Source organism: Anomaloglossus baeobatrachus, chromosome 5 (genome assembly GCF_048569485.1).
Source record: "Anomaloglossus baeobatrachus isolate aAnoBae1 chromosome 5, aAnoBae1.hap1, whole genome shotgun sequence".
In the NCBI taxonomy this organism is placed as follows: domain Eukaryota; kingdom Metazoa; phylum Chordata; class Amphibia; order Anura; family Aromobatidae; genus Anomaloglossus; species Anomaloglossus baeobatrachus.
This window is the reverse complement of record NC_134357.1, coordinates 116,012,376-116,023,824: the sequence shown is the minus strand read 5'-3', so window position 1 is coordinate 116,023,824 and position 11,449 is coordinate 116,012,376. Positions and strand designations below refer to the sequence as shown.

The following is an 11,449-nucleotide window of genomic DNA, read 5'->3' as shown; positions in this document are numbered from 1 at the left end:
TCAGTGTGCATCATCTACTTAAATCTGCTTGTGGACTACTGACTATTAAACTTCATGACTGTAAAATTTCAGATCGGTGATTTAGTGCTGCTGGTCGGTATGTAAACGTATCCTTATGGCTGCTGTATGCTAATATGAACTTACTACATAATTGTAGGAGTTTGGATAGAACATTTTCTAGTATGCACCAACTAAAGCATAAAATAACACATTGTGATTATAAAAAAAATTTATTCAAAGTCAATGTTTGCATTCAAACAAATGAAATCCTACAGTAACAATCCACTGTACTCGGCTCACTAAAAATGTTAAGATCAATGTCCTTGCACAAATTCTGTACAAGAGCAAAACACAAAAATGTAACTAACAAACTGCTTCTTCCACAAATGTAATGCGACAAAGCCTTTTAATAGAGTCCGCGCCATGCAGCTGTATTCATGCCCTCATGTTGTCCAAAGTAGCCCCCACTATTCCCGGAATTTCCCCTTCCTGTGAAAAACAAGTTTGAATTAAGTCATAATCTGTTCTCTATATAAATTGTTTATAGATCCCCTCCCTCCTCAATTATAGTATTAGGGAAAAAATGCCAGATTATCTACTTCAGCAGTAAGCATGAATTACACTTTAACCACAAAATGGGACTTCCATCTTTAAGCATGTCAGATATGGATTCAGATGCTCAAAAAAGGGAAAAGCTGTACAGCACTGCCCAAAGTTTGGGTTTTAGTATTGTACAATATTTCAATAATATTTTGCCGGCCATTTTCCAGCAGTTTGTATACATGACAGAACTGTATACTGCTTTGCTTTAGTCTAAATATTGAACCATCCAATCAATGTTTGTACTGCAAAAAATGAAACGAGGTTTCTCATAGGAAATTTGATATTGGGGCACTACATACCCAATAAGGATTTTTTTCTGCTACATGTTGGCAGTTTTTACGTTTTACTGCAAGTTAGAGCAGATTAGTGCAGTTAGTCTGTGGCATCTAAACATGCACTGAAAGATAAAAATGGAAGCCCCTCAAATAGATTAGCAGCTGGTGTCAAGATTAAACGAACAATTGAAGTAAATCAAAAGGAAGAAACAGTCAAGGAAAATCTCAAGATTATTGCAAAGAAAAATAATTTGGTTATAGACAGTACACATTACTTCACCCATGTGTTAGAGCCAAATTACAGCCAAGCATTGAACAGTAAATGCAGAAACAAGGATGCATGGGTGAATACTTGCCACTGCCCCTGTGCTGACTACAGCCTTGTTTGTAAGAGCCAGGCTGGATGTGATGCTTTAACATCTTACATAATTGACTATTGTTGTAGAATACTTTGAAAGGGGTTATATGCTTCTCAGACATTTATGGCATTTCCACTAAACAAGTCATAATTGACTGATGGATAGATGTGTCGTCAGTAATTGATGTGAGTGGACAAGGAACACTGTCTGTGGCTCACTATTCACCTTCATGAGTTTGGGAATGGCCTGAGTCAGTGTGCTGGGAGCTCAGAGGAACAAAAAGCTGGCCAGCCTGTTATTCATGGCATATCCACAAGCCATGTCATAACTGAGAAAAGGTGCACTTTATTAATGTGTTCTTATCAAATTACTATCTGCTGGATAGAAACCTTCCAGGACATTTGATAGGCATAAGCTGCCTTACAGATATTTTCAAAATGTTAGTATCTACAATGAATTACATTAAAGAAAAAAAGAAGAAAGAATGTCATTTCATACATTACCATATCCACCAAGACCATCAGGATTTGCATAACATCCACTGTAGTTTCCAGTCATACCCATTCTGCCTACCGCACCATACCCTGAGCCATCTGGAAAGTAAAACAAATCATTACTACGGCTGTACTAGGACAAACAAAAACAGCTATTGATGAGCGAGTTTCATAATACTCGAATTTGAGATACTCATAACGAGTCATGTCCAGTACTCTCGTATACATTCCTAATAGTGTGTGCACTGCAAGTCAATGGGGAACACTCGCAATGGAAGGAGTAACCCGAATGCTGTACTATTTGCAGGAATAGTACGGCATTCTGGTTACTTGTTCCATTGCGAGAATTCCTTTTTGACTTGCATTGCACACACTTTTCGGAATGTATACACAAGTATTAGACAGTACTAGTTACGGGTATCTCGAATCCAAGTATTATGAAACTCGCTCATCATTAACAGCTATAAATCAATACTACTGTAACACTGTATAGTAGTTTAGTATATAACTCACCTAGGGTATCTCTTCCATAACATCCCATGCCTGTGCCCATGCCTGCACCCATTCCTGCGCCCATTCCAGCACCACCACCAGCAGTGGAATTCAAGAACAGCTCAATGTATCGATGCTCTGCAAGAAAATATATCGAAACATTTAGATTTAAATAAAAAAAGACCATGTAGCTATTCCAAAGGAGGAGGGTGTTTACATACGCATATTGTTTTTGTCTTTGGACATGGCTGCTACAGCATCCTCATGGGTTGCAAATTCAACATCAGCTTCACCGGTGGCCCTTCCATCTGTGCCAATGTCAATATGAACTCTGATTGGAGTCAGTGGAGAAAAGAACTGCAAAAACACAAAGGTCACATTTAGAAGCTCAGTCACCTTGTAGAGTGAGCATAAAGATCAAACACTCATGATATACACTGTCCCCTCTCCAATAAGACCCACACCCAGGCACATTCTATGGTGGTATCAAGATCTATATTGAAGAGTGGTCCATTACTATGATTGCAGCATAGTATAATCCCATTCTTTCACTTCTGGAAAGTTTGTAGGCTAAAGAATGAAATTATCTTTGCTATAAATGCAACTACAACTAAACAAGGTTCTACACAACTTCGTCACAAGCGCCACGATCAGCTTAATGTCTGCTATTGCACAGACACCAAAAGGGTCTAAGCACGCAGCTACTTACATTGGCAATATCACTTTCAGTGGCACGGAAAGGCAAGCCTCGCATGTGAACAAAGTGCCCACTGTGAAAGCCTGAGCTGGTATCCCCTGTTCCAGGATAACCCTGCTGCATACCTAAGGGGAAAAAAATAAAAAATAAAATAAAAGATAAATCCCCTTCTCAAAATGCTTCATACTCCTATTAGAACATTAACGCTTCTTAGCACTACTACTTTACCCCTCAGACTTCATAGCTTGTCATTCACCTTAGTTGGATTGGCAAGTGTTCCTTTTAACCCCCTCCCATACCCCTGTGTACATTGGCCTTAGGCGTGTACTTAAGGAAGATAAGCTTCCAACAGCAAGGATAGATTCCTTTTGAGAACAAAGCAGGCGGCAGGTGAAAAGCCACAAGTCCAATTATTTTATTGATGTCTGCCACTAAAGGTCCAGTCACACTAAGGGTACCTTCACACTTAGCGATGCAGCAGCAATCCGACCAGCGATCTGACCTGGTCAGGATCGCTGCTGCATCGCTACATGGTCGCTGGTGAGCTGTCAAACAGGCAGATCTCACCAGCAACCAGTGAACAGCCCCCAGCCAGCAGCGACGTGCAAGCGACGCTGCGCTTGCACGGAGCTGCCGTCTGGAAGCTACGGAGACTGGTAACTAAGGTAAACATCGGGTATGGTTACCCGATGTTTACATTAGTTATCAGCGCACAGCTGTGTGTGCAGGGAGCAGGGAGCCGCGCACACTGAGCGCTGGCTCCTTGCTCTCCTACCATAGCTACAGTACACATCGGGTTAATTAACCCGATGTGTAATGCAGCTACATGTGCAGAGAGCAGGGAGCCGCGCACACTGCTTAGCGCTGGCTCCTTGCTCTCCTAGCTGCTGTACACATCGGGTTAATTAACCCGATGTGTACAGCAGCTACATGTGCAGAGAGCCGGAGCCGGCAGCACAGGCAGCGCGAGAGCTGCAGAGGCTCGTAACTAAGGTAAATATCGGGTAACCACCTTGGTTACCCGATGTTTATCTTGGATACAGCTTACCTCAGCTGTCAGACGCCGGCTCCTGCTCCCTGCTTGCTTCATTTGTCGCTCTCTCGCTGTCACACACAGCGATCTGTGTGTCACATCAGGAGAGCGGCTTTGAAGAAAACGAACCAGGGCTGTGTGTAACGAGCAGCGATCTCGCAGCAGGGGCCAGATCGCTGCTCATTGTCACACACAGCGAGATCGCTAATGAGGTCACTGCTGCGTCACAAAAAGCGTGACTCAGCAGCGATCTCGGCAGTGAGCTCGCTGTGTGTGAAGCACCCCTAAGCAACTTACCAGCGATCCCAACAACGATAGGGATCGCTGGTAAGTTGCTAGGAGGTTGCTGGTGAGATGTCACACTGCGACGCTCCAGCGATCCCACCAGCAACCTGACCTGGCAGGGATCGCTGGAGCGTCGCTACACGAGTTGCTGGTGAGCTCACCAGCAACCAGTGACCAGCCCCCAGTGCCGCGTGGAAGATGCTGCGCTTGGTAACTAAGGTAAATATCGGGTAACCAATCCGATATTTACCTTGGTTACCAGCGCACGGAGCTACACGTGCAGAGAGCAGGGAGCAGCGCACACCGCTTAGCGCTGGCTCCCTGCTCTCCTGGCTACAGCACACATCGGGTTAATTACCCGATGTGTGCTGCAGCTACATGTGCACAGAGCAGGAGCCGGCACGGACAGTGAGAGCGGCGGAGGCTGGTAACAAAGGTAAATATCGGGTAACCAAGGACAGGGCTTCTTGGTTACCCGATGTTTACTGTGGTTACCAGCCTCCGCAGAAGCAGGCTCCTGCTGCCTGCACATTTAGTTGTTGCTGTCTCGCTGTCACACACAGCGATCTGTGCTTCACAGCGGGAGAGCAACAACTAAAAAATGGCCCAGGACATTCAGCAACAACCAACGACCTCACAGCAGGGGCCAGGTTGTTGCTGGATGTCACACACAGCAACATCGCTAGCAACGTCACAAAAGTTGTTCGTTAGCAGCGATGTTGCTAGCGATGTTGCTTAGTGTGACGGGGCCTTAGCAGCAGTTTTGGCAGATTTAAAAACTATCAAGGTTGTTTTTTTTTTTTTTTCATTCAGTATGTTTGACATGGAAAATTAACAGTTTGAGAGGGATATGGGAAGATACTTCCGGTCACTGGGAATCAATGATATTTGCTTAACGTTTTAAAGTTGCTCTACACAAAAATACTCTAGATTACAATTTTAAGCCCCAAATAAAGGCTATCCAATGATTTACATTGTGTCCAAAAAGTCCCCGTGGACTTACCTCTGTTTTCTCTGAGTCGATCATCAAAACCATCAGCCCCATATCCATAGTTGTTGTATCCACTATACTCATCAAATCCACCATAACCTAGGACAGAACCCAAATAGAGCAAGATGTCAACTGAAATCAAAAATTGCATGATACAGCTCAATTATATTAACATGCATTATATGTATATTATGTCTGTTTACGGGGCATTCCCATCTCCAATATGTAGTAGGTGTAATATTAGCACATACCACCAATTAGAAATGTAGTATAGTTTTCCTGATCTGATTCACCATGTAGCTTACCTCATGTGCAGGGCATTGCAGGACCTTAGATATCCATGGTTATGACCACTCTTAGTCACCGTTCGTTGCTAGTGGTCAAAGTTATGGCCATTTAAGGTCCTGCAAAGCCCTGAAATAAGAGACTGAATCAACACTACATTTTGTATAGGATCTTGGAGATGGGAATAACGCTTTAAGTCAATTTAAGATTGACCAAATCCATTTTAGTGTGTTCACAAGTGGCAGATGTAAATCTGGATGGACAAAAAAACAAGTAGAAAAATCTGCACATTACAGTAGCTGAAAACTTAACGATACTAAGATGTACACTGCAGATTTCTCACTGCACATTTTAACATTTGGAATTTGCTATGAAAAAAGATGTTTGCATAAACATTTATAGTTTATTGAAAAGGCCATCAAAACTTAAAACAAAGATAGACAAAAGCAATATTGCACGTACAAGATTATTACTTACCACCCCCATAGCCTCCACTGCCACGCATGCGGTCATACATGTTACCACCACGGCCTGCTCCATAATAAGCTCCTCGACCTCCCATTGGTCTGTCATATGGGCCCGGACGCTGCCCCATCATCCTTCTTGGTGGATCGTATGATGATCTAATTTCACTTCTGCTGCTTTTAAATATCTCAATGTATCTATGCCAGAGTTGTTTAAAGAGAAATAATGTAAGTAAGGATTAAATAAAAAATGCCTAGTTAAAAATAAAATCTATAGTGGCTCCACTGAATGTATAAGCGGTACTATAGGCTTCTGTACAACCCAGTTTACAGAGTTCAGAGAATGGAAAGCTGATTCTCAAAGAAAGCATTTGAAAAGATTATTAGTAGATACCACTTTGTAATGTTTTATTGACTGCAAATAGATTTTTTTTTTAATATATAATATATAAAACAAAAGTAAAAACCCTCCTCCCACCACCATGGAGCCCAAAATAATAAAGAAAAACATGAAACAAAACAGAAATATAACCATCCCGTTCTGTCCATCCCCACCTGTGCCCTATTCTTTCCTTGTGTTTCCCCAGAGCATTTTCTGCTATCTCCTTTGTAGCAAACTGCACGAAGGCCTCCCCTGTGCTTCTCCCCTGGTAGTCCATCGTCAATGTTATCCCATTTGGCAGGATTCTCAACCCTTTAACCCAAGGACAAATAACCCCATTAAGGGGAACAGTGTTAAAGGCTGCAACAAACCCATCTTAACAATACTAACAACTTTATAATAATCCCAATAGCCTAACATCAGCTCACATTTACGGTTAGCCCCCCACCACCCCACAATGTTAGCATATCTACAACATACCAAGGGCTCATTCACACTATGCACTTCAAGGTCAATAGTTTTTCTTAATTATTTTTATATTAAACACACTAAACTATTCCAGAAGGAGAAAGTTCCCAAAGGAAAGATTTACTGATAGATCAAAACCCTATTTGTTACAAAACATGGACACGCAACACTAGTGTAAACGAGCCAACCATTTACCATACTTAGCAGGTTACGATACAACGGCTTCTGATTAACGAAGAGCATTAGCAATCTGCTGAAAGGCTCAACTAAAGAATAATCCAAGGATTATGAAACTACAGGTACCTGAGAAAAACTGCACAACTTCTTCCTTGCTGCAGCCAAATGGAAGCCCACGAAGTCTGACGGTCCCGTCCGTGTCAGTCTCAGTCTCGCTGGAATTGTGTTTTAAAACCCATTCCATTTCTGTATTGTTTGACTTGAAAACTAAAAAACAGCAGAAATTGGGTTAATAGGAAAGCTCATTGAAACCATGGCCGGATTACATGCTGCAATATAGTGGAGCGTTTGCTCTACAGAGGAGTAAATTAGGCGAGGAGCTTACCTTCAATGTACCTGTGGCCCATACATTTACGGTCTTTCTCCATTGCTTTTTTGAGGTCGTCTTCAGTTTCCAGCACAATAAAGGCTTCTCCACTAGGACGACCTTCCTTGGACATTGTGAAGTGAATGCCGCCTACTCCATCAGCAATACCGCATTCTACAAAATGCAAAAACGTTTTAGGGCAAAAAACAAAAGTCCAGTTATAGACACCCTCCGAGTTTATTTTCTGACTTTTCCTTCTGATAAGTGTGGCCCTAACAGTGTAAATGCTTTACTGCGAGGATTATACTCTCTAGATTAATATTTTGCATAGCCAGTGGTAGTTTAATGTTCTGTTTGCGGAAGACATTTCTGTGCTGCCTTCGTGTGAAGACTATAATCCCTACATACCAGTTTATAGTTCAAGCCAAATGTCATACAAATTCCTCACTAAAACAAACAGCAATATTGTGTGCATTACCTGAGAAAAACTCCACCACCTCCTCACGTGTGCAGGACCACGGCAGTCCTCGCACTCGCACGATGCATTCGTCTGACATGGTTATAACTCTAAAGAGAAATAAATGTGTTATTACCAGGTCAGTGCCGGAGGCAAGTCTCACCACTAAACATGAGCCAGAACGGAGGTCCCAGCGATCACAATAACAAGGTCCTGTATTTGTCTTCTATGAATCTCCATTCATGTACTGGTATTTCAGTCAGTCCCATAGACAATGCGAGGAGTTATTGACGCGTGACCATTCATCCACTCAAAGGGGGCATAGGATCATTAAAATATACATTGTAAAAATACACTCAAATACCCGAAACAAGGTTTTTCTTTTAATAGCGTTCCTTGAGAAATACAAGTGATAAGCCGCATGTACTTACAACAGCGTTAAATACAAAATGTTGGGGGAAAAATAAAAAAGTTGTCACTGTAAATAAAGTGGTCTTCACATTTTGAGACCCTGAGTTTTTTATTTTTTTTAAGGGAATCTGTCAGGTCCAATAGACACCCAGCACTATGAGCAGTTCTGGGTGCATATTGCTAATCTCTGTCTACCCGTCCCTGTATACACTAGCATAGATAAAGATCTATAGAAAATTTCTAGAGATCTTTTACCATATGCTAATGAGCTAGGGGACTAGTCACCTGGGCATCAGTTCACCTGGCTAGTGGGCTCCATTAGCATGTTAGTGCGTCCCTGTGGGTGTGCTAACATGCGAATGAACGTGCAGCGTCACAGGATGATCTCATTCACCTCTCCGCTGCCATCGCCAAGAGATGCTGGATTTCGGCTTAGTGCGAATGCCCCCGGAGTTTGGGTTATGCACACTACAGTTTGAAGCCAGGATGCGTACACCTGGCTTCATAGTGCGCATGACTGGAACATGCGGTCACGTGCAGAGAGCCAAAATCCAGCATCAGGCAGCAGAGAGGTGAGTGAGATCATCCTCTGACGCTGCACATTACCATGTTAGCACACCCACAGGGACGCACTAACATGCTAATGGAGCAGACTAGCCAGGGCAACCAACGCCCAGGGGACTAGTCCCCTAGCTCATTAGCATAGGATAAAAGAACTTTAGAAATAACTTTTAAAAAAAAAAATTCTTTACTTTTATATAGCGCTAACATATTCCGCAGCGCTTCACATACATCAGGAACACTGTCCCCATTAAGGCTCACAATCTAAAGTCCCTATCTGTATGTCTTTGGAGTGTGGGAGGAAACCAAAGCACCCGGAGGAAACCAACGCAAACACGGGGAGAACATACAAACGCCTTGCAGATGGTGTCCTTGGTGGGATTCGAACCCAGCGCTGCAAGACTGCAGTGCTAACCACTGAGCCACCATGTCGCCCTTTTTCTATAGATCTCTATGCTACTAGATACAGGGACGGTTAGGCAGCAATTAGCAATATACACCCAAAACTGCTTCTGGGTGCATATTGGACCTGACAGGTTCCCTTTAAATAGTGCTATATGAAGGCTTGTCTGTGTCAAGCAGTGGTTTTCATTGAGAAGCTATTGAAGTATATAAGACACTTTATTGCATCTTTTGGGGAACTGTTGAAAGGAATAAAAATCACATCTGGTATTTGAAATTTTAGATGTTGAAAAACCCAACTCCTCTTGGTGGTGATGTTTAAGGGGATTTGGTCTTCACACAAATCAATTTTTGATTATACTTAGTACTGTAATATACTATATAGACAGATTCCAATTCAGTAAAATTCTATAAAAGCTGAAATTTCACCATTCAGGGTTTTTAATTCTGATTGGGCTCTAAAAATGAGCTGCTGGCATGAGATTATTGGCCATAATGTGCCATCAGATCATTTTTAGAGCGCAATCAAAATTAAACCCCGAATGGTGAAATTTCAGCTTTATAGAATTGCACTGCATTTGGAATCTTTTTCTAACACTTAAGGTTTAGGAAAATAAAGAAAAACCAAACCCAAGAAGACTCATCCCATCACCTGAGGGGGATTAAGGATCCTGCCATTTCCCCCCCAACACTGAGACATGCGCCCACAGTGACCGGTGGGGTCTGACCGCTGGTCCCTGGGCGAGTCTGACCACAGCAGGGAGCGGATCAGTTCCTCAGCGCCAGTAGCTCGGCCTCGTGTGCGGACTCTGCACTAACATCAGCTTTATGACGAGAAAACCCGAGCGGAATAGTTACACGCACCTGTAATCTCAGAGCCGGGCCGTGCAGCCGGGGAGCGGCCTCAGTTGAGCGCACTAGACGATCACTGGAAGCCGCGCCGCCCGCGATGCCGCACACACCCTCCTCCTCGCACGATTACGTTACAAAGGCAGCACAAAATGGCGGCTGCTGCCCGGCACTACGCGCTGCACACGAGCCGCACTGATGGGGAGTGTGGTGGGAACACGGGAGTAACCGTCCGCAGGCCGAAAACCGTCGTAACTGAAACTGGCTGAAAAACCGCTACGTCATTGTGAGGCACACAGGCGAGATGATGGCGCCGCCGAGGCCTGCTCCCGCCTAATCCCCCACCTCACGGCGTGGAGCCACTTACCTGACGTGTGAGCCGACGGTTGCGAAGCTGGAAAAGAGACTGGCCGAGCGGCGGGCGTTCCTTTCATACACACACACCACTCGTGGGGCGAAACGCTGTGCGTGCTGACGTCAAAACCGTCTCTCCTCGAGAGCGGGAAGGCAAGAAAGGAAGTGACGCAGCCCACGGCGCTTTTGTCACGTGACCTGGAGCTGCTTCCGGTCTCGTGTTCTGAGGCACACCCCTCCAGATCTAGATACAATAGTGTCTGGCGGATGGCTCCGCCCCGGCCTCGGTGAGGGAGGACGCACGGCCCCGCCATGGAGCGAGGCTGTGCACGTGGTAGTCCACGCCATCGTTATGGCTTTTTTTTTTTCCCCATTGTCTCGTTCCCCCAGTCAGTCGGTTTTATACATTGCTGGCCCTGTTCGTATGGTACAATTTAGGGATAAACCTGCACATGTTCAGTATTTGGTGAGGTTTTTACCTCAGTATTTGTAGCAGAAACCAGGAGTGGAGCAATCAGAGGAAGAGTACAAGGCCTAAGCCACACGGAAAATCAGAATGAGTGGAGTGTGATAAAACATCGCATTCCCCTCGGACCACTATTAGCCTGTGTCAGCACCCATGAGCGATTATTTTCTCAGCCCTAATCGGACCGAGAAAACAATCACAGCATGCTGCGACTAATGCATTCCTTGTTACTCTCGCACCCATTCAAGTCTATGGGACTAGAGAAAAATCGCCCTGCACTTGTAAACACCGCTGTACCGCAAGTGCAGGGCAAGAATAGCAATAGCCGGCTACAGAGGAGAGATGGAGACAAAATCCCCCCCTCCCCTCCAGTTCCGACCCACCCCCCACAGCTGACATCCACTCACACGATCAGACCTCAGTCGCAGGGACGCTTGCTTGACACGCAGCTCTGCTGTACTGCCAGCATGAGCCGAGTGTCATGCGAGGGGATCACAGTAGTCCCCGTGTGGCCTCGGCCTAATAGAAATACGGGCACCACTGCTGGATTTATCACCCACTCCTGGTTTTGGCTACA

General features: G+C 44.3%; 1 protein-coding gene across 2 annotated transcripts; it reads right to left on the bottom strand.

Moving 5' to 3' along the window:
* Positions 1–211: 211 nt before the first annotated feature.
* HNRNPH3 (heterogeneous nuclear ribonucleoprotein H3) lies at positions 212–10,562 on the bottom strand. 2 transcript variants are annotated; one of them, XM_075348792.1, is made up of 12 exons: positions 10,420–10,562; positions 7,851–7,939; positions 7,391–7,546; positions 7,132–7,272; positions 6,534–6,672; positions 5,992–6,176; positions 5,242–5,328; positions 2,933–3,045; positions 2,445–2,580; positions 2,245–2,361; positions 1,736–1,830; positions 212–489 (listed from the first exon to the last, which is right to left on the bottom strand). In XM_075348792.1, the coding sequence occupies exons 2-12, from the start codon at positions 7,927–7,929 to the stop codon at positions 436–438; spliced, it is 1,302 nt and encodes a 433-aa protein (XP_075204907.1). In that variant the 5' UTR covers positions 7,930–7,939; positions 10,420–10,562; the 3' UTR covers positions 212–435. The 2 variants fall into 2 exon arrangements, with proteins under 2 accessions (XP_075204907.1, XP_075204906.1); XM_075348791.1 differs by having other exon boundaries at positions 1,741–1,830; positions 10,420–10,561.
* Between the last annotated feature and the right edge of the window lie 887 nt (positions 10,563–11,449).

Coding starts and splice junctions, on each gene's coding strand:
- HNRNPH3 (XM_075348791.1), bottom strand. CDS start 7,929: ATGTCAGACGAATGCATCGTGCGAGTGCGAGGACTGCCGTGGTCCTGC. Junction 6,673..7,131: donor AGTTGTGCAGTTTTTCTCAG/GTACCTGTAGTT, acceptor CTTGGGTTAAAG/GGTTGAGAATCCTGCCAAAT. Junction 2,581..2,932: donor CTGAAAGTGATATTGCCAAT/GTAAGTAGCTGC, acceptor GTGTTTTTGCAG/TTCTTTTCTCCACTGACTCC.